General features: G+C 51.9%; 10 protein-coding genes; 5 read left to right on the forward strand and 5 right to left on the reverse strand.

Moving 5' to 3' along the window:
• Positions 1-218: 218 nt before the first annotated feature.
• On the forward strand, positions 219-1,896 carry GSBLH_T00004753001 (uncharacterized protein). XM_013043714.1 has 5 exons: positions 219-315; positions 348-521; positions 557-1,130; positions 1,164-1,500; positions 1,531-1,896. The coding sequence occupies exons 1-5, from the start codon at positions 238-240 to the stop codon at positions 1,883-1,885; spliced, it is 1,518 nt and encodes a 505-aa protein (XP_012899168.1). The 5' UTR covers positions 219-237; the 3' UTR covers positions 1,886-1,896.
• A 180-nt stretch (positions 1,897-2,076) lies between these two features.
• On the forward strand, positions 2,077-3,129 carry GSBLH_T00004754001 (uncharacterized protein; the record flags this gene model as incomplete). XM_013043715.1 has 4 exons in its annotated part: positions 2,077-2,209; positions 2,243-2,436; positions 2,468-2,705; positions 2,734-3,129. Exons 1-4 carry the CDS (start codon positions 2,147-2,149, stop codon positions 3,127-3,129), a joined length of 891 nt encoding a protein of 296 aa, XP_012899169.1. The 5' UTR covers positions 2,077-2,146.
• A 272-nt stretch (positions 3,130-3,401) lies between these two features.
• GSBLH_T00004755001 (uncharacterized protein) lies at positions 3,402-5,089 on the forward strand (the record flags this gene model as incomplete). XM_013043716.1 has 4 exons in its annotated part: positions 3,402-3,791; positions 3,822-3,893; positions 3,924-4,935; positions 4,966-5,089. The coding sequence occupies exons 1-4, from the start codon at positions 3,731-3,733 to the stop codon at positions 5,087-5,089; spliced, it is 1,269 nt and encodes a 422-aa protein (XP_012899170.1). The 5' UTR covers positions 3,402-3,730.
• Positions 5,090-5,107: 18 nt separating this feature from the next.
• On the reverse strand, positions 5,108-6,866 carry GSBLH_T00004756001 (uncharacterized protein; the record flags this gene model as incomplete). The annotated part of the gene is made up of 7 exons (XM_013043717.1): positions 5,108-5,224; positions 5,253-5,699; positions 5,736-6,049; positions 6,082-6,259; positions 6,292-6,546; positions 6,578-6,676; positions 6,708-6,866. The coding sequence occupies 7 exons, from the start codon at positions 6,864-6,866 to the stop codon at positions 5,108-5,110; spliced, it is 1,569 nt and encodes a 522-aa protein (XP_012899171.1).
• A 74-nt stretch (positions 6,867-6,940) lies between these two features.
• On the reverse strand, positions 6,941-7,427 carry GSBLH_T00004757001 (uncharacterized protein). XM_013043718.1 has 2 exons: positions 7,136-7,427; positions 6,941-7,103 (listed from the first exon to the last, which is right to left on the reverse strand). The coding sequence occupies exons 1-2, from the start codon at positions 7,408-7,410 to the stop codon at positions 6,950-6,952; spliced, it is 429 nt and encodes a 142-aa protein (XP_012899172.1). The 5' UTR covers positions 7,411-7,427; the 3' UTR covers positions 6,941-6,949.
• A 373-nt stretch (positions 7,428-7,800) lies between these two features.
• On the reverse strand, positions 7,801-12,184 carry GSBLH_T00004758001 (uncharacterized protein; the record flags this gene model as incomplete). The annotated part of the gene is made up of 9 exons (XM_013043719.1): positions 7,801-7,919; positions 7,949-8,134; positions 10,657-11,042; positions 11,078-11,197; positions 11,227-11,513; positions 11,546-11,618; positions 11,686-11,882; positions 11,911-12,060; positions 12,092-12,184. 9 exons carry the CDS (start codon positions 12,182-12,184, stop codon positions 7,801-7,803), a joined length of 1,611 nt encoding a protein of 536 aa, XP_012899173.1.
• A 955-nt stretch (positions 12,185-13,139) lies between these two features.
• On the forward strand, positions 13,140-15,575 carry GSBLH_T00004759001 (Iron-hydrogenase; the record flags this gene model as incomplete). XM_013043720.1 has 5 exons in its annotated part: positions 13,140-13,215; positions 13,247-13,387; positions 13,419-13,452; positions 13,485-13,616; positions 13,648-15,575. The coding sequence occupies 5 exons, from the start codon at positions 13,140-13,142 to the stop codon at positions 15,542-15,544; spliced, it is 2,280 nt and encodes a 759-aa protein (XP_012899174.1). The 3' UTR covers positions 15,545-15,575.
• Positions 15,576-15,801: 226 nt separating this feature from the next.
• On the reverse strand, positions 15,802-16,122 carry GSBLH_T00004760001 (uncharacterized protein). XM_013043721.1 has 2 exons: positions 15,942-16,122; positions 15,802-15,909 (listed from the first exon to the last, which is right to left on the reverse strand). Exons 1-2 carry the CDS (start codon positions 15,959-15,961, stop codon positions 15,810-15,812), a joined length of 120 nt encoding a protein of 39 aa, XP_012899175.1. The 5' UTR covers positions 15,962-16,122; the 3' UTR covers positions 15,802-15,809.
• A 550-nt stretch (positions 16,123-16,672) lies between these two features.
• Positions 16,673-18,406, reverse strand: GSBLH_T00004761001 (uncharacterized protein; the record flags this gene model as incomplete). The annotated part of the gene is made up of 1 exon (XM_013043722.1): positions 16,673-18,406. The coding sequence occupies one exon, from the start codon at positions 18,404-18,406 to the stop codon at positions 16,673-16,675; it is 1,734 nt and encodes a 577-aa protein (XP_012899176.1).
• Positions 18,407-18,883: 477 nt separating this feature from the next.
• Positions 18,884-19,342, forward strand: GSBLH_T00004762001 (Riboflavin kinase; the record flags this gene model as incomplete). Its single annotated transcript, XM_013043723.1, has 1 exon — positions 18,884-19,342. One exon carries the CDS (start codon positions 18,884-18,886, stop codon positions 19,340-19,342), a length of 459 nt encoding a protein of 152 aa, XP_012899177.1.
• Positions 19,343-19,877: the final 535 nt, after the last annotated feature.

Consider the following 19,877-nt stretch of genomic DNA (forward strand, 5'->3'; position numbering starts at 1 on the left):
TTGAGTCTTTGCTTGTCTGATTTGTCGTGAACCTTTTGTTGCCATCGCGAAATTCCCTTTCGTTTTGCAGATCCCTCGTTGTTCTCTCCTTTCACGTCCTCAATCTTTTGATTTGATTGCATGAAGAGGTGAAAATGAAAGAATGATGATTTTGGGAATTCCAAAACTTGGGGATTTCGATAGAAAAGTGCCTATTTTGGTATTCTCATTGATTATCTCACAACATCACCTTCTATCATGGATGCGGATCCGAATGAATATCTGCGTAAACATGACGATGTGAAATTGCGAAAGCCACCACGAACTGAAGTTCATGTAGTTTTTTGAATTCTGAATTCGATGAATAGGTGGGAATTGCAGGTCCCGTGGGTCAATCATTCGGTATCGTAGAGAAGAACTGGACATGTCCGAAGTGTGGAAATAGCAACTTTGGAACGGGAAATTATTGTCACATCTGTAGAGAAAAGAAGCCCCTCGGCGGAGGAGGTCTTCAAATGGACACAGCCATGGTTCGTGATCAAGTACTCTCTGTTTGTTGTTCTATTCACACCCCTAGGCTGGAGAAGCCTCCCAGTGGAGAGAGGCGATCGATCCCAAAACCGACAGTCTATATTACATCAACACAGTCACCGGGCAGACGCAGTGGCAGCGTCCCGCCGAGCTGGGTCCCGTGGCGTCCGGCACGGGCTGGTACGGCCGCGGCGCTCCTGGCGATGCGCTGTCCATCGCGTACGACCGTCAAAACGAGCAGTTCCTAAAGCGTCCTGCGCGGAAGCAAGTGGAATGGATCGCGGCGAACCGCTCGCGGCGCGAGGGCAACAACGAATACAACATCTGGTACGGTCGGTGGGTGGGCGACAACTGGTCGTACGGAATGGAGCAAGGCGAGCCAGCGACGACGCGGTGCAACGTGGCGCGCGACGCCGGGTACACGCGCGCGGACAAGGCGGCGGCGGAGGGAAAGGAGGCGTGGTTCTGCATCCATTTCGCGCGCGGGTGCTGCGCGAAGGGAAGCGCGTGCGAGTACTACCATCGCATCCCGATCCCCGCGGATCTCAAAAACATCAAGCTGGACCGGGACTGCTTCGGCCGCGAGCGATTCGGCGAGCATCGCAAGGATATGGGCGGAAGTAGGCATGCATGATCATGGCGGTGATGCACAGTCGGCTCGATCAACGACGCGTGCCGCACGCTGTACGTGGCGGGTCTGAAGCGTCTCGACGGGTACGACCTGAAAGAAGCGATCACGCGGCACTTCTCGGAGTTCGGCGAAGTGGAATTAGTGAACGTGATCTTCCGCCTCTCCATCGCTTTCGTGCGATTCCGAATGCGCTGCAGCGCCGAGTTCGCCAAGGTCGCCATGGCCGGACAGGCTCTGGACCAGCAGGAAGTGCTGAACATCCGCTGGGCGTTCGCCGATCCGAACCCGGTCGCGAAGGAGTCCATCGTGCGCAGCGATCGCGACGCGCTGATTCTCGGTCTGGAAGCGCGCGGAATCGAGTGAGGACGCGGACTGACGCTCATTTGCAGCCTCCAGGACCCTGGATATCAGTTCCCCGCCACGTACCAACCGCAGAGCAACGCGGACGCGACGAACCCGAACGCGCTGCCCGACACGTCGCAGCAATTCGACCGCGCGGCGGCGATGGGATACGGCGTGCTGGAGAAGCGGAAGAAGAAGGCCGAGGCGTTCGTGGAGACCAAGACGTTCGATGAGAGCGCGTATGAGCAGGCGACGAATGAGGCGGAGGACGAGGAGCTGGAGAAGGGGCTTGTAAGCGAAGATGTGCAGAGGTTCTTGGATGAGCAGGAAATGAAGAGAAACGAGGCGGAGAGGGCGAAAAAGGAGGCGGAAGCAGAAGCAGAAGCGGAGAAGGGGAAGTGAGAAATGGAGGTGAATTGTTTGTTGAGACAAAGGAGTTCGATTTGGGGCAGGAATGACGTCGAGAGGTAACAAGAAAACACGGCAGAGCGGATAGTAAATGGAGCTGTTTTTTTGTTTGTTGAGAAAACGGACAAAACGCCCTGGAAGGAGGGAACAAAAAATATGTATTAGAGGATGGAAAAAGCGGAATCGACAGAGAGCAAATTTTCCTTTAAATTGTTCTTGAGAATCAGACCCCAGAAAGATGGGAATACGGATCTGATGGACTATCTCAATGTGAAAGATTCGAAACATCTCCGATTGGAGGTACCAGAGGATTCTGTCGTAGGAATTTCAAATTGGGCGATAGTGTTCTAGACGTATAAAAATGGACGCATCGAAGCAGATTTTGAATATTCTGAGATCTTCGTACCATCTACGACCCAAGAACGTGTGTTCGACGTCACAACGAAGAATCTTCTCGATGGGTTCCTGAAGGGACAGAGCTGCCTGATTATGGCGTATGGAGTGACAGGAAGTGGCAAAACGTATACAATCATGGGTCCTGAAGGGTGGGTTGTGCACATGTGCTCTGTTGTGTAGGAACCAAGGCCTGATTCCCCGCGCCCTGCATTATATTATAAATGGAATGGGAACTTTTGATTTCAAATCTCGCTTTGACACGAATGAAGAGAAAGTGACCTTAGAGATGAGTTTCCTGGAAGACTATCAAAACTGCATCTACGATCTGCTCTCGCCGACGATCCGCGTCGGTCAAAGCAAGCCGATGCTGAATGCTCGTTCTGATGCGAACGGGTTCCTTCACATAATTAACCTCACCGTATTGCTGTGCATTGTCTCCTATCCAGGAAAAACAAATCTCCTCGCTGAAAGAAGGCATGGACGTCATCGCGATGGGGACCAAAGAGAAGCACGTCGCGGAGACGAAAATGAACCTGGACTCCTCGCGTTCGCACACCATGTGCACGTTCAACCTCATCCGCACCAACAAGCAGTTCATGCGCGAGATCATCGCGACGTGCCGCATCGTGGACCTCGCCGGCAGCGAGCGTCTGAACCGCACGAACGCGTCGGGCGAGCGAAGCCAGGAGGCCGGGCACATCAACACCGACTTGATGTATCTGATGCAGTGCCTGCGCTCGCTGGTGGATTCGCAAAGCAAGCCGAACCAGCGCGTGATTTTCCGGAACTGCCGACTCACGCATCTGCTCTCCGTAGGCGAAGAAGGCCGCGGTGAGGCGTAGACGTCGCTGGTGGGGTCGATGGCGGGCCCGGTGCATCTGATCGTGAACATCAGCAACGAGAAGGGCGACTTCGACGAGACCTTCAGCGCGCTGGAGCAGATCACCATCGCGAAATCGATCAAGATCGTGCAGTCCAAGTGCTTTTCTTTCTCTCTCTTCTCTGATTCAAAGAGTCGATAACAAGCCCATGCCCGTCCAGCGCACCGCGGGAGGGCGGCGACTCAACCCTTTCGGCGTATCGCTCGCAGAACGGAGTGATCGGTAGGACGACTCCGCGCTGCTCTCGGCGCGAGTGCTGAACGGAGCCGACGTGGAGCGGCTGAAGCGACTGCTGCGCGAGAAGGACGCGGAGGCGAGGCAGCTGCGGGAGCATTTCGATCGGGAGCTGCAGACGGCGATCGATCTGAAGGAGATCGAGGTGCGTCGGCAGATCGTGGAGGAGATCCAGAAGCGGAAGGAGAACGGGGAGAGCGATGAGAGCCAGGTGAGCGTGATGATCGAGGGCATGAAGAAGACGTACGAGATGATGGTGGCCACCATCGAGTCCAATTTGAAGACGGTGATCCGAGAGAAGGACGCCAAGATCGAGGAGCTGAATCGGATGATCACCGATCTCAACGACGACGTGCTGCGCCTTCAGAGCATGTACGACCTCGTGACCAGTCCCTCCGCATCCCAGGCCTCACTCCCAGACACCACCGACTTGAATCCCGAGCACGCCGACCACATCGTCGAGTCGCTCAACGGCTACATCGACCAGATCGGTTTCCCCGTTTCCACGCTCTCACCTCCAGACATGATGCGTGGCGCCATGGCCAACCTCAACGACCAGATCAACACGCTCCAAGAAGACCTCAAGGCCTCCACCGACGCGGAGACGCGTCTCACCGCCGAGAACGCCTCGCTGCGCGCGCAGCTCGCCGACCTCGCCGCCTTCCAGGCCCAGGCCAAGCAGAAGCAGGCCTCGCTCGAGCGCGAGCTGCGCGAGTACCAGGCGCGCGCCGAGCTCGCCATCCAGCAGGCCGCCGAGCAGCGCGCGCGCGAGCTCTCCGCCGACGACACGCTCCACCTCCGCGCCTCCGTCACCTCCATCAAGAAGCTGTCTCCGCCCTCCCAGTCGCCGCGCACCTCGCCTCCTCCGCTCCCTGCCGCTTCGGTCCGCGCCTCGCCTCCGCCTCTGCCTGGCTCTCCTCCTTCGCAGAGCGGCACGCTGCGCAGCGGGCTCGGTCTCACCTCCACGCTCCGCTCCGCGCCCTCCTTCCCTTCGCTCCGCGCCTCGCCGCCGCCCGCCGCCTCGCCTCCCGCGCCCCCCGCGGGGATCGCGCCCATCCGTCCCGTCCTCCTGCCCTCCGCCTCCCAGTCCTCGCTCCGCTCCGCCTCCCCGGCCGCCTCGCCGCGCATCTCCCCGCGGGGATCCCCCGTCGCCGCCCTCCCCGCCCGCACCGCCGCCTCCCCGCGGTTGGACGCCATCCCGCGGTTAAATCTGGCCGGCAGCGCGGCCGTGGCCCCGGTGACGCGTCTGCATCCCCCCGCCTCGCCGCGCGCCGCGCGCTCCCCCACGCCCCCCGCGGTTCCAGCGGTGCCGGCGGTGGCGTCGCTGATGGGGTCCCGCGTGCAGACCGCCGGGTCGCCCGTGCGGAAACCCGTCCAGCCGCTGAATCTCCCCGACCCCGTGCAGAGTGGGCCCAATGTCCCCAATTTGGGAGGTTTGGGGACAAATGTGCAGAATGGTCCCAATGGTCCCAGTGGTCCCAATGGTCCTGGTGGACCCAATGGACCCGGTGGGCCGGGCGCTGTGAATCCGCCGTAGGGTTGAGGAGGGAGAGTGAGGTGCAGACGGCTGGGCCGATTCGCAGGGAAGAACATGACGATCGAGATCGGGTCGCCGACGACGCAGAAGTCCGGGCACTTCGCTAGCTTTGGGAATAGTGAGGCGGCGCACGGGGCGGGCCGGCCGTGATCGAGTGTGTGTGAACAATCAAGTCAATCTTGCTTTGGTTTTTGTGTTTGTTGGAAGCTCTCGAGAAACACGAGCAGGTTCCCCAGCGCGCAGCTCAGCGAAATCGCCATCAAGGGGAGGAACGGGTAGTTTCTGCTCGCTCAACGCTCTCCGCTGTGCCTACTTGAACCAGATCGGACACACGCACGTCGCGAACCCCACCGCGCCCAGAATCCCAGCGATCACCGCAACGTCGATCCGCCCGAACGCAGCGCTCCACGCGGCTCCGAACTGCGCGCGCAGCAGGCTCCAGCTGATCCACAGATAGCTCGCGGTGAGCAGAAACTCCGTGATTTCGTCGCGGAGCGTGAAGAGCAGCGGGAACAAGCCCACGGTGCCCGATAGACTCGCCAGCCAGAAGATCTTGGCGTCCTCCGCAGAGCGAGGAAGCAGCAGGCCGAGCAGAACGAGCACGGGAAGAATGGCCTTCTCGTGCACGTGCCAGCCGAACAAGAAATAGCTCAGCGTGGATAGAACGGAGCCTAGAGCGCATTAAAAAAAGCCTCTCGCTCTTCCTACATCGAATCAACATCTCGCCGCTCGGTCGCTTCCACAGAGTCCACAAGATCGGCTACGTTTTACTCTCTTTCTTTGCGTTGCGTCCTACTGCGTAGACCGCCGCGATCAGCACCATCGTCTGCATCGACGAGATTTCAGGGAGCACCGCGAAGTGCACCAACCCCACTTTCCCATCCGCCGAATTCCCCTCCATTACTGGAATTCCACAAAGCCAGCCCAGTGCACACGCTTTTCGAATCACAAAGCCGGCAACACGATCGATCCCCGCGTACAACGCCCAGAAATTGGGCGCCCAATAAGCGTGCAGCAAGCCTCGCTGGAAAGGGAAAAGACGCGAAAGAACTTGTAAGAAATCGGCGATTGGGTCGTTTCGGATAATGGGATAAAAAGAAACGAAGAAGGCTGGAATGAGTCAGTCAACAAGCTGAGAATACTCAGAAGAACGATGGCGGCAAGAAGGAGGAAGCGAAGAGAGAAACGTTGGAGGGAAAGCTTCCCGCCAATGCAGTAGGTTTTCAACAAAAAAACGAAGAAGATGGGCGCTTGGAAGCAGAATAAGTGTTTTGAATTCATGGTGAAGGAGAAACAAAGCGCGGCGAGCAGCGGATGGTTCTGAAAGAAATCGAAAAGAAGTGGAGAAATACAAAGAAGAGAAGAACGATGGAAAGAAGGTAAAGGCCGATTAAATAGCCGTTGTATTGGAAGTGGATGTGGTCTACGATGAGGAAGCCGGGAGCAAACACGCAGAGGGAAAAGAAAAGAAGCGAAGACCGGAAGGAAGTGACGCGGGGGAAGAAAAAGTAGTAGATGAGTGTGCCGATCAACACGAAATCGGTCGCTTCCACGGATAATCGTTGGAATAGAACTGTTTTCGCACTTGCATAGTTGAGATTCTCCACCTTTTCTTAATGAACGCGAAAATACGAATACTTTTAACATTTCAGGGTCAAACCATTCGGCCACTTGAGAAAGCAAATACTCGAACCATGCAAAAAAGGGAGGATAGTCCAATGTCCATTCTGACGTGTTCTACCAATCAATTTGAGTCGCGCACTCTCACTTCATAATACCATTTCGAGATTGGAAGGGAATGCGTGATGGCTAACCAATTTCGATGAACTTCAAAGTCCGTGCTGTGATACGATGGAATCATGATGAATTTGATTGCAGTGACCACAGCAATCACACGGAGAACACGAAGCCACTCCTTCAGCTGCATTGTCCTAGTGGATCACTTTTCTTATTGCATAAACTACAAGTGTAAGGAATAAAAAGGTTTCTAACAAAAAGAAATTGAACTCCTCATTTCACATAATAGTACGTCAAAACGGCCATGACTGCAATTGTCACATTGTCGTAGTTGTGGATCGTTAACGTTTCAATCAGTCCACAAACTACCGACACAATCAGCGCGTTTTGAATGTAATTTTTGTCTGAAATGTACATTAAATTCTCTCTACGCGTAACACACCCAATCAGAATGTCTACTCGGTGAAATACCAGCACACGCCGATGATGCCGGCAGCGCTGAAGATGATATAACTAATCAAACCCATCCACGATTTAGAGCTGTTCCACCAAAGCTTCTTGGTGTTTGCAGAGATGCTACCCAAGAGAGCAGCGAATCCATCACCAAATGACAGAGTCATGATGACAAAAATCGCTTCGACTCGTTTCCAATAGCAATACGCCATAAGCGTCATGATCAAGCCATATTGCACAGGACCGATTTTAAGCTCTGCTTTGTTTCCAGAACGACTCATTGACTTGACGATCACATTACTCGAGATAACTCCGCTTCCTACCAGCCAAAAAACGGCGGTGTACGCAAACGGAACTAAAAATGATTGAATTTGTTTTTATTTACATACTCGACATTGCATAGTACATGGATTTCTCTGTATTCGCAAAGAGCGGCCAACAGAGAATAAACACGGGAGCCATACCTAAGAATTAGCTTTTTAGAATTGATGCATTACAAATATGTAGCAACTTCCTAGAAGCTGCCGAAGAACAGAGATTGAAAAAACGGGAAGCCATGATCGTAAGGGCTACGGCTCCTGTTGTTCCCAGAGTGTACAGAAACGCGGAGTTATCGTCTAGAGGAAAGGAACCAAAGAGAGGCATAATTTGAGTCAAACAAACACCAGATTCTATGATACAGCTATTCCGATTCGATTAAACTCCACAACAAAGACTGTTCTGTTCCCGGACACAAGGGAAGCATGTCGCGCAGCGCAATGCCTCTCTGTCGCAACTCCTCGATGAATTTCTTGGTCCCAACCATCCAAAACTCCCTACCTTCATGTGCAAATCCATCTCCGTGAGCTTCCCTTTGTTCCGCATCGAGTGCAGATAGCCATCGTAGGAAGAACTCGGATGAGGGACATGGACAGCGAACGAGTGATACAGCACGCGGAACTTGTAGCCAAGCAGACGCAGCCGGAAGATCCAGATTAGCTTGTTTTGGCCGTAGTCCACGTACTGCTCATCGAATTCAGGTAGTGTTAAGAGAGATGTCTGGCAATGGAGTTGGGGATATGCAATGAGGCGTCCTTTTTCACGACGACGTAGGGCTCATAGCCCTCGTTCTTGAAACATTCGAGATCGAACACGTATTCGGAGGAATTGGTGCATTCTTTCCACTTCTCGTAATCTGTGGAGGACTAGATAAAATAAATAGTGGAATGCAACGTGAGTGAGTTGCTGTGCTTTAAAAATCGTGCAGGGACCGTATTTCAAACATGATAACAATTCGGCTTTGTGGTGAGGAACCATAAAAAGGTGTCTATAATCTTCAAGGATTCTGTGTTGTTTTTTACTTGAACCAGCATGTTTCAAGATCGGTGCAAACAGCATCTTTTCCCCGATTAATCCCTTTTGTGTTGTCAACGATTCGCAATTGCTTGCTGTTGTAGGAAACTTCAAATGCGGGCACTACGATCGCTTGTTTCTGTTCCGAAAGAATGGATGGCGGGAGTTTGAGAAGAGTCGAATAAAGATCCGCTGAGTGGTGAGGATGCAAAAGAAAGTACAGGCAGGCCAGACATCGATGTCTGTCATGAAAAAATGGGAAGTGAATGTGTTGTTGATTGCCAAGTTGCGAAGACGGTTTATTGGATAGTGATTCGAGTTATCTTTTAGGTATGATAAGTGAACGCGATTTGGGAGGGTTTGCTGTTTCACAAACTCGCGTAGGGCAGCTCCAGAAGAATCATCGACTCGAATGGCAATGCTGATTTCTCTGCAAATAATAATGGACATAAAGCATAGTCACCCATCCCAGCGAGTCACTATTTCTTGGATAAAGAGTACAAATCGATCCACACTAATTCACAACACAATATGAAATATACGAGCACTGCGAAACGAGAGTCACGTCATACAAAGGGCTGCCGAATTGCGAGGAGCTCTTTTGTTAAAAAATATACTTTGAGATATACTTACTTTTCCACTTCGGAGCATCATTCCATCGCGGATATCGATTTGCTTTCTAGAATGGGAAACATCACGCAAATCACTACGAAAATAAGAACACAGTGACGACAATCCATCCGAGAACAATACTCCATAGACAAAACACGACTCCCTTTTTTACAGCCATTTTTGTACAAAAATGGCGAATCCAAAAGATGCCACTATTTTTCCTCATCTTGACCAAACAATCAATTTGAAGAAAATACAAAACTAGAAAGACTTTTGCAGTACGATACGAGTCAGAAGCTTAGTACTTAATGAGAAAACGTTTGGTGATTTTACATACTCACAGAAAGTGAATATTTTTACGATTTTTTAAACAAAAACAATACATAGGTCACATCGATACTATTTTTTCACATTCTTTTTCAAGTTTTGTTTCGCTATGGAGAACAGCATTCTTTTGCTACTCTCCTCGATTCTCACATTCTTTTTTGCACATATTTTGTATGAAATCGTTCAAAGAAAAGCAATCCTTGCTATCGTACTCTTTTCGTTTTCTCTCGATACTAGATTCAAGACGAAAAGAAAAAACGTAAAACTGCAGAAAAATTACGATGGACAGAGCGAGTTGGTCGAACTCGTGCAGAAAAGGTTTATTTGGACTTTTGTATTGATAAGCAGGATCTCCGAAAGGTAATTGAGGAAAAACGAAAAGAGGTGGAGGGAGATGGCTACCAGTTCAAGCCCATCGCCTATGCTCGTTCGTGCTATGTTCATTGCCAAGGTGTGCCAAGACAGCCCGGCCTCGTCCCTTTAGCTCGTTCAAGAATTGAAATCGAGGAGTGGGTTCCTCCCCCCACGTTTGATGATCTGAGTTCCTACAGTCACATTTGGGTCATTTTTGTGTTCCACATGAACACAAACATTTCCACCTTACAGAAATCCCAGCAAGAAAAAGGAGTTACCTTCCCCGTATTTTCTCGAGACGTGTTTGTTCTCTAGGCAAAAGTGCGTCCTCCCCGTTTGCTCGGCAAAAGCACGGGACTCTTCGCTACACGCACTCCGCATCGCCCATGTCCCATCGGCTTAAGCGTTGTAAAACTCGAAGAAGTCCACGCTTGGGGCAAGAAGCGATATTTAGTCGTGTCGAGTGAGAAGAGACGAGCGAGAAAGTGATTGAATAGACACGGATATCGTGGATGGATCGCCGATTCTCGATATAAAGCCCTATCTTCCCTCGTTTGATCGAATTGAGAACGCGATTACTCCGCAGTGGGTGATGGAAAAAGGAAGTCTGCGTGATGTTCGATTCTCCGAGGAAGCGCTGAGCGAACTGAACGCTCTCGAGGGCAAATTCCACTTTTATAAAACTGCAGAGGAGATGCACGAAGTGCTGCTTCAAGTGCTGGGCGCAGATGTGAGCAAGCGATCCGACCGACGTGTGACGAAGTTCCAATTCGATAGTTTATCGGTTTATTTCACAGCCCACGCAGATGTGATTTCTGTGCAGCACATCGTGCTCACTTCCGAAGATACAGAGCAGCTACAACAACAGTTCCAACTACAACTACAACAACAACAATAGCAACTACCCTTCTCTGTTTGTTCACAACAAACAAGGCAACACAAAATCACGGGCTTCGCACACTTCTTCCAGTTCTCCTCCCAGCAAACGCTCTGCGATTCCTCGACGCCTCGCCGCAGCTCCGTCAATCGCTCTTGGTTCCGAGGAAAGTCCTTCAGCAGCGCCTGCAGCTTTTCTTCCAGCTGCATTTCCGATTCGAACACCAGTCCATTCTGCTCATCCACCACAAGCTCCGCAATGCAGTTGAACCCTGCTGCGCAGACCGGCAATCCGCAGCCAAACATGTCCACCACTTTCATCGGGAGATCCAACCCGCTGCTCGACGTGTGCAGACACACACCGAGATCGGCCGCGCCCAGCAGCAACGGATAGTCCGAGTATTCCAGCCATCTATTGGCTAGTTCAATAACCTTAACACCATCTACATCGTTTTAATCCAAACGTGCTGCAGCTTCATCTCCTCCACGAGCTGCTCGTAATACTCCTTCAAAGGCCCCGTGCCGGTGATCACGCACACCACCTTCAAGCCCTCCGTCACCTCGTAACTTTGTTTCATGCAACAAACAAGCAGTACGTCTGGTCCAGCGTCTGCAGCGCGTTCAGCAAGATGTGGAAGTCCTCATCTTCCGTCCAGCTTGTCGAACTCACCAGCAGCGCGGGACGATTGGCGCGAAGACAGACTTCGCCGTTTTTGTCCATCTCCGTGAAGAGGGTTTGCTGAGCTGTGCAGGGAAAGCCGAGTTGAGGGAGGATGCGCTGGAAGAGCGCGTGGCGATCGGCAAGCGAAGTGGGATGGAAGAAGGTGGGGGCTCGGTCGTAGAGAACGGAAGCTTCGATGTTCCACTCCGATCGAAGCCAGTTCTACAAAAGTGGGGAGCACAGAACGGTGAAACTTTCATTGCGCGGGTGACGCAGAGATTGCCGTCGCTGCGCTGCCCGAAGAAGTGCTCGATCCACTTAGAAATGCTGACGACTAGGCTTCGATCGAGAGGAGTGAATCAATACGAGGATGGTTTGTTCCGAGAGAAAGTACAAGAATCGTGTAGCTTGGTTTACAATCGTAACAAATAAAAAATACCCAAAGTTGTGCCAGTCAATGAAAAACTTGGCTTTCTGCAACCGAGCGACCAGCCAGACAACAAACAATGTGGGGATGCTAGGTGGATTCTGAACTAAGTAAAAATCGGGTTTCGGTGTTTTGAAGAGAAGGAGATAGAAGAGTTGGAAAATCTAGCGCGAAGGCGAACATCACGCATACTTGAAAGAGAACTTTGAAGGGGGCGTACAGAAGAAATAAGCTGCGCGGCAATTTGCTAAACAGATTACTGTCAATGAGGTATTTTGTGATCTTCTTATTGGACTCGACTTCCTCGCAGCATTTCTTCCCGTCATATGCAACAATATTTACCTATTCAAAAGAATGAACGAAAGTCACTCACATCGACTCCCTCCGAGGCAAGAGACATGCAGTGATATTGCATTCTCGGACTTCTGCCGATATCCCCCAATACTACAACGGTTCCGGTGGTCATGGAAAAATGAAATGCAAGTGAACGTTTGGAAACAAAACAGCATATTGCATTAGATTATTACAGAAAAATTACAATTGGAACAGGAAAAACGAAGCTGTCCATTGGGACCGACCTCACAACTCAAAACCTTCCCACAAGGGTGGCTTTGATACACTCCGTTCAGCAGCTGCTGCATCTCCGCCATTGGCTTGTTCACGAAGAAGCCGCACTGCTTACAAACGACTGCCTGTGGTCCGTGCTCGATGAGAGATCCGGAGTAGCACCGAGGGCACGGGAGAGAACAGATATCATCCATCAGACTTCCATAGTAGTTCGCGGCGTCCTCCATCTGTTGCTCATAGTCGTTTACTGACCATTGAAAGAAAGAAGGAAGGAATACCCATTTTAGCATACTGATAGTCATACTCCTCTTCGATATAATTTATGATCTCGCTGTATTCCGTGTCGGTGAAGGCTAGGTGAAATCCCTGACTTAACAAAACAATACAATTTTCCGTTTCAAATAACCCATCCTGTATCATGTCTGATAATATTTCCCTAGAAAGAGAGAAGTGGAGAGAGATCGGTACTGAGCAATGGAACGTCTTTGTGAGTCAACCGAATTCCCATGGCGTCTGATCTCCGCATGTCTCTGCTAGTTGATCACGAGAATAAACTCAGAGGCACCTCTCTTCTCTTTCTCGCCATCTCTTTGCAGGAATCCTCTAACCTCCGTATAACATGCTCGTCGCTAAGTCGTCGCTTCACATTGGGTGACCTACTCCTAAAGAGGCGGGAACAATTTGGACTCGATTTTCTTTCCCCTTGCACCCCTGGATGCTTGTGCCTGCTTCTTCGGAGACGAGAACATTGTGTAAGAAGAGTGTAAGAAGGAATCGGTGCGTCCAGTCAGATGCGCGCACAAGAACTGGAAATCTTTGGTTTCCACATTCCAAAAATCTCTGGTTGAGACGATATGCTAAGTGCTCTTTCATCATTTGCTGTTAGACGATCGTTCCTGGCTGCTGCATCCTGCCGCTCGTTTGCTGCTGGTAAGAACTCAACATTTGTGGTCACTGGTAGCAGCTCAGGGGAATCTTGTTACTCTGAAGATCAACGGTAACGAGTACAAGGTCCCTGAAGGAATGACGGTTCTTGAGGCTTGCCAGTCTCAGGGCATTAACATTCCGTTCGTTTGCCACCATCCCCGCCTGAAGCCTCTCGGTATGCGATTTCGAACCGATTTGACTCCTAGGAAAGTGCCGAGTGTGCGTCGTGGAGATTCGAGGGTATTTTTGCGAGGCAGATCGTTCATTTGTAGAGACGAGTTCCCAATCCAGACCTCTTGCACCACCAAGGTCGCGGAAGGCATGGACATCTGGACCAACAGCCCCAAGGCGCGCTCTGCGTCCAACGAGGCTCTGAAGACGCTCATGACCACCACCACGATCACGTACCGCCTTGATTCGAGCGCTAACCCCTAGCTCCAAGTTCCAGACCCCTGAGATGAAGGAGGTGCTGACGGAGTCGTGTGATGATTCCTACGCCCTGCACCGCGACATGTCCCTCTGCATCGACTGCAAGCGCTGCGCGCGCGCCTGCAGCGAGCTCCAGGGCATGGACGTGCTGGTGAACAACCCGCTGGACGGCGGTTTCCCCGTGGTTCCGACGGGCCACCACCTGCTGAAGGACACGGAGTGCATCAGCTGTGGCCAGTGCAACGTGCTGTGCCCCACGGGCGCCATCACGGAGCAGAGCCACATTCCGCGCGTGAAGGCCGCGATGCGCGCCGGGAAGGTGATGGTGCTGCAGACGGCGCCGGCCACGCGCGTGGCGTTCGGCGAGAACTTCGGCCGCGAGCCGGGCGAAGTGACGACGGGGAAGATGGTGGCGTGCGCGAAGGCGCTGGGCTTCCAGTACGTGTTCGACACGAACTTCGGCGCGGATATGACGATCATGGAGGAGGGCACCGAGCTGCTGGAGCGAATCAAGAACAAGGGACCCTTCCCGATGTTCACGTCGTGCTGCCCCGGCTGGGTGAACATGGCGGAGAAGTGCTACCCCGAGCTGATCCCCAACCTGTCCTCCTGCCGCTCGCCGCACATGATGCTGGGCTCCTGCGTGAAGACCTACTGGGCCAAGAAGATGAACCTGAAGCCCGAGGACATCTACCTGGTGTCGCTGATGCCCTGCACGGCCAAGAAGGACGAGATCGAGCGTCGCCAGATGTGGCTGAACGAGACCACGCCCACTGTGGACGCGGTGCTGACCACCAAGGAGCTCGGCGACTTCTGCAAGCAGGAGAACCTCACCGACTGGGACTCCTTCGCGGAGATGGACTTCGACTCCCCGATGGGCATCTGCACGGGCGCGGGTGACATCTTCGGCGTGTCGGGCGGCGTGATGGAGGCCGCGCTGCGCACAGCCTACGAGCTGCAGACCGGCAAGCCGCTGGAGAAGATCACGGTGGACGAGGCGCGCGGCCTGGACGGCACGAAGCGCTTCTCGGTGGACATGAACGGCACGAAGGTGAACTGCGCGGTGGTGCACAGCAAGTACGCGCGCGAGCTCATGGAGAACATCAAGGCGGGCAAGGAGGACCTCCAGTTCGTGGAGGTGATGGCCTGCCCCGGCGGCTGCATCAGCGGCGGCGGCCAGCCGCACAGCAACCGCGCGGACACGATGGACAAGCGCATGAACGCGATCTACTCGATCGACGCGGGCAAGAAGCTGCGCAAGTCGCACGAGAACCCGGACATCCAGACGATCTACAAGGAGTTCTTCGAGAAGCCGGGCAGCCACGTGGCCCACGAGCTGCTGCACACGACCTACGCGGCGCAGTCGGTGCGCGCGCGCGACGAGAAGGTGGAGGAGCCCGCCGCGGCGGAGGGCGGCGCGGGCGACGCGGACGTGGGCGAGGACGGCGTGACGATCATCTACGGAAGCCAGACGGGAACCACGGCGAAGGCGGCGAAGCAGCTGCAGGCGAAGTTCAAGGAGGCGGGCATCGCGTCGGCGGTGATTCCCATGAACAAGTTCGACGTGGAGCAGCTGCCCGAGAAGAAGAAGGTGGTGCTGATGACCTGCACGTACGGCTCTGGAGAGTTCCCCGATATGGCGACGGACTTCTGGGAGGCGCTGTCGAGCGAGGATCTGGACGACGACTTCCTGGAGGACGTGAAGTTCGGAGTGTTCGGTCTGGGCTCCAAGGCGTTCAAGATGTTCTGCGAGTGCGCGCACCAGCTGGATGAGCGAATGGAGGAGCTGGGTGCGGAGCGTCTGGTGGACTGCGGAGAGGGTAACGAGAAGGACCCGCAGCAGTACAAGACCGCGTTCGAGCCGTGGAGCAAGGAAGCGGTGGAGGCGTTTAAGGAGAATTAATGTTGTAATGACTATGATTATGCTTTAACGAGGGTGTTTGTTTGAAGAGAGTGTGTGTGTGAGTGATGGAATGGTTGATTCATCGATTTTTCGAGATATCATTGTGATTCCTTGGTGTAGATTGTATTGTAGTGTATTGCATTGTATTGTAGTGTATTGCATTGTATTGTAGTGTATTGCATTGCATTGCATTGCATCTACTTCCACTTCCACTTCCACTCCCTTCCAACTCGCACAAGTTTCACCACAAACAATCCATGATTCATTAAAACGACTTAGTAGCCACGTTCACGCGCTTGGCCTCGGAACCCAACTCCGTCTCTCCATCCGTTGCTAGACTGCTCTCTCGCTTATTCACACTCTCACTATTCCTCACCCCACACCCACATCTCTCTACTCTGCCTGCAGAATACTCATATTATGCAGAATATAATCAACCAAATACGAGTTCTGGATCAATCGGTCCGTTCTCTACGCCTCACCCCTTTTTCCCTTCCCCACATCCAAATGACGCTTATTATACGCCAAGAACGTCTCGACGAACTCCTCAATATTCTTCACCTGCATCAGCGTATCGAAGTCATACGCATGGAACAGCACTCGCAGCACGATCTGCGCAGGAATGAACGTCCGACCGATCAAATTCCACTCGCGCGTATACGACAAAAGCTTCCAAATCTTCTCCGTGTCCAGTCCTTTCAGCAACTCCAGCAGCGTTTTCTCAAACGCAGGATCCGTCTTCATAATCTTCTCCACCAGAACGCGGAAATTGTACGGCTTGTCCAGCTCCAACGCGATCATCAGCGCCTTCGCATAGTCGCCTCGCTGCAAACACTGCTGGAACTCCTGCTCTCGCAAGAACAGCTCCTCTTTCTGCTGCAGCTCCAACTCCTCGGTCTCCTTCGTGCAGTCGCGCCAAATCTTGATCTGCCCGTCTGCCGATCCCGTCGCGAAGCAATCGATTTCGTTGGACTTTTCCTGCGGAACGGCGAGAGCCCAGATCTTGTCCTCGTGCGCGTCGATCGTGCAGACGCATTCCTTGCTCGAGATCGTGTTCACTTTGATGATTCCGGCGTTGTCGCAGCTGACCACTTGCAGATTCGCGCTGATGAACGAAGCTCGAAGCAACTAGACGTCACATCCACTCCCGAAACCGACGCTGTGATCAAAGCCTTCGATCGTGTAGAGCGTGGAGCCGTCGCGAACGTTCCACACGCGGATCGTCTGATCCCCGCTACTGCTCAGCAGGACGCTGTTGATCGTCGAGAAGGAGATGTCCCACACTCCCTTGCGGTGTCCCTTGAGCGTGTGCACCAGCGACAACTGCGGCAAGCTCCACAGTTTGATGGTTTTGTCCATCGAGCAGCTCGCCACCAGCTTGTCGTTCGGCGCCACGCACACCGCGTTGATGCTCTTATCGTGCGCTTTCACGGTGACCTTGGCGCCGTGCAGAACGCCGTCCGTGATGCTCTCCAGATCCCACAGCTTCAGCGTTTTGTCCTCGCTTCCACTCACCCAAAACGACGGAATCTCGCAATTCTCCTCCCGCTCCAGCAGCAGTTTGAGCGTTTTCTCTGTCTCCCCCGCGGGGAACGTGTGGTTGCAGTCCTTCTTCAGAGCGCTGCCGTAGATGAGCGACAGCAACGAGCGCGCCAGCGCTCGGGGACGCTGCGAGAGCGCTCCGCACGAGACTTCCTGGAAGTGTCCCTCGCAGACGGCGATGCACATGTGCGAATCTCGGTGCCACAACCGCACGGTTTTGTCTTTGGAGGTGGTGAGAAGGAACGCTCCGTTGGCAGTGGCCTTCACGGAGAGAATGGTGTCGCGATGACCGTAGAGGAGGTTCGAAGCGAATGTGGGGATGAAGAAAAGTCGCAACTCGTAGCTGTTGGTGGCCACGGCGAGGTGATTCGAGTCGCCTACGTAGCAGAGATCGACGACTTCGTCGTTGTTGCCGATGATGGTGTGATCGTAACGCAAACGCTTCTGATCAGGGACAAACACTTTGAAATTATTGCTGTTTGTAACGCCCAAGATGCAGTTCGCAGCCTCGGCAATGATGAGGTCTTTCAGCACAAACAAGGACGCATAGTATTCCTTGTTTCGCTCGGTGGAAGGCTCCATTTCGCGCTTATAGAAGGTGATTTCGTTGTCTCCGAAGGAGGACTGCACTTCCTCGAAGGAGTAACTTAGCGTGCCCTTGTTTAGAGAAGCCAGACAGCGGTAGAGATGGAGAACTCCCTGGTCTCCTGCGAGCACGAAGTAGCTCTGCAGAGTGACCTTTTTGCTCTTTTCGAGCGTGATTCCCAGGGAGGGATAGAACGAGGGAGGAAGCTGGAGGATCGATTCGATCGCCTCGTACACAACGATGGTTTTTATTTCCTCTCCGGTGAGCAAGCTCCACAAAATCACGGTCTTATCTCGCGAAGTGGAGAGCAGCAAATTGTTTTCAGTTATACAGAGGCTTGTCACGCTGTTTAAATGACCTTTCAGCTCTTTCAGAAGCTGCTTCTCCTTTTCTTCATATAAATCCCAGATCCGAATGAGCTGGTCATCGCAGCAAGTCACAACATAGAGAGGATGGCTCGTTTTCGTGAATGCCACCAAGTGAACCACACCAAATGGGTGTCGGAAGTTGTGTGTGCAGTACCCTTTCTCGATGTCCCATACCTTCGCTGTGTGATCGCCGCTACCTGTTACCAGCAACTTTCCAGAGGGATCAATCGCCATAGCAGCAACAGGAGCATCGTGGGCCTTCCAAGCTCTCAGCATCGTGTGGCTTTCAATATCCCACACGCGGATTAGTTGATTTCGACTAGCCGTTATCATTTCTTTTCCTCCGGGCATGGTCACAAAGCACATTATCTCCTCCGCACTTTCAGGCTAATCATGATTTCAAACTAGACTCCCTTACCATATTCTCCTCAACGAGGACCTGAGTGACTTCTCTTGATTCCAAAGAGAGAAAGTAAACATTTCCATTATATAGACAGGCCAGCGAGTTCAATTCTGGAATGTATTCCACTCGTCCACCAGAATAGCAAGACTCCTGCTTTTTATCAATCTTCCAATGTTTTGAAAGCGGTTTTGTGGATTGCTTATATTCCATAGGAAGAGATTTGGAACAAGTATGACATCACGAATAGTGGCGTTATTGCTATTGTTTTTATCTTTGGAGTTACTGCTTCTCGCTCAAATAGAAAAGCAGACTTGAGACCACTCATGGGTTTTAGAAAAAAACAACACATTCTAATCATGTTTGGTGATTCTTTTTGTCTCTAGTTTACGATAGACATTCAAAACACAGAGACTGTAAGGCATCATAATTTTATTTTCTTTATGAGTGTGGTTCGTTGTATCACAAAGCTTCCAGTTTGCCGAATTGAAGGAACGGTCGTTCATGGCTTTAAAAGAGGAAGTACTTTGCTCGATTGCCCGACTGCCAATATTTGCACAGACCATATCCAAGACGCCATTAAGGACTTTAAGAAGGGCGTATACTACGGCTGGGCGAGTTTGCATGGAACTGTTTACAAGATGGTGGCCAACATCGGTAAGAATCCAAGTTTTGGAAACGAACATGTTTCCGTAGAAGTCCACCTTCTTCATGAGTTTTCTCAGGACTTTTACGATGAAAACCTTAAGGTCGTTATTTTGGGTAGCATACGAACAGAGAGCAAGTTTTCTTCTCTGGACGAATTGAAGACTGCTATCCATGAAGACTGTGGTATCGCAGACAAGCTTTTAGATGATCAGGAGTATTCCTCGTTCAAATCTGATTCATTTTTGTTGGGTTAAGGACCTTGTTTTTTATAGTCACAAGTTAAGGGCGTTTCATATCCATCTTCTTGAGAATTCTGTCTTCATTTAATAGTTTATTTTTTATTAATTTCGCAGAATGTCCATAGATTATTCTGACTTACTCCACTGTAACCTAAAGGACGCCAGTGTCCGTATCAAGAAATACAGCGAGAAAGATATGGATGCAATTGAAGAATTCATAAAGACAAAGGATCCCAATACGGCTGTCCACTATACTCACCTTCTGGTGTATAGAAGGGATTCTCTGCGTTTATTGAACTTTATTTGCAATCAGAGCGTTATGGTTTGTGAAGCGTGCTGCCGTTTCCTGAAAATAGGCAGTGTACGCAAGGATCTTCTGAGACAATTGAGTACTGAAGAGAGGTTTTTGTCCACTTTCAACAATTCGTGCGAATTGGTGAAACAAACTTTGATTGAACTACTAGTGTGGAAAAAGGAACACCCAGCAAATTGTCTAGCAGACCGTTTATACAAGAACCCTTCTTTACAGTTGACTCCAGCCCTGAGATTG

The sequence above is a fragment of the Blastocystis hominis genome, assembly GCF_000151665.1.
Source record: "Blastocystis hominis, Singapore isolate B (sub-type 7) whole genome shotgun sequence assembly, scaffold_8".
Taxonomy (NCBI): domain Eukaryota; class Bigyra; order Opalinata; family Blastocystidae; genus Blastocystis; species Blastocystis hominis.

Coding starts and splice junctions, on each gene's coding strand:
- GSBLH_T00004760001 (XM_013043721.1), bottom strand. CDS start 15,961: ATGAGTATTCTGCAGGCAGA. Junction 15,910..15,941: donor ATGAGTATTCTGCAGGCAGA/GTAGAGAGATGT, acceptor GGTGAGGAATAG/TGAGAGTGTGAATAAGCGAG.
- GSBLH_T00004757001 (XM_013043718.1), bottom strand. CDS start 7,410: ATGAGTCGTTCTGGAAACAAAGCAGAGCTTAAAATCGGTCCTGTGCAA. Junction 7,104..7,135: donor GTGTGCTGGTATTTCACCGA/GTAGACATTCTG, acceptor TGTTACGCGTAG/AGAGAATTTAATGTACATTT.
- GSBLH_T00004753001 (XM_013043714.1), top strand. CDS start 238: ATGGATGCGGATCCGAATGAATATCTGCGTAAACATGACGATGTGAAA. Junction 1,131..1,163: donor TCGCAAGGATATGGGCGGAA/GTAGGCATGCAT, acceptor GGTGATGCACAG/TCGGCTCGATCAACGACGCG. Junction 1,501..1,530: donor CTGGAAGCGCGCGGAATCGA/GTGAGGACGCGG, acceptor GCTCATTTGCAG/CCTCCAGGACCCTGGATATC.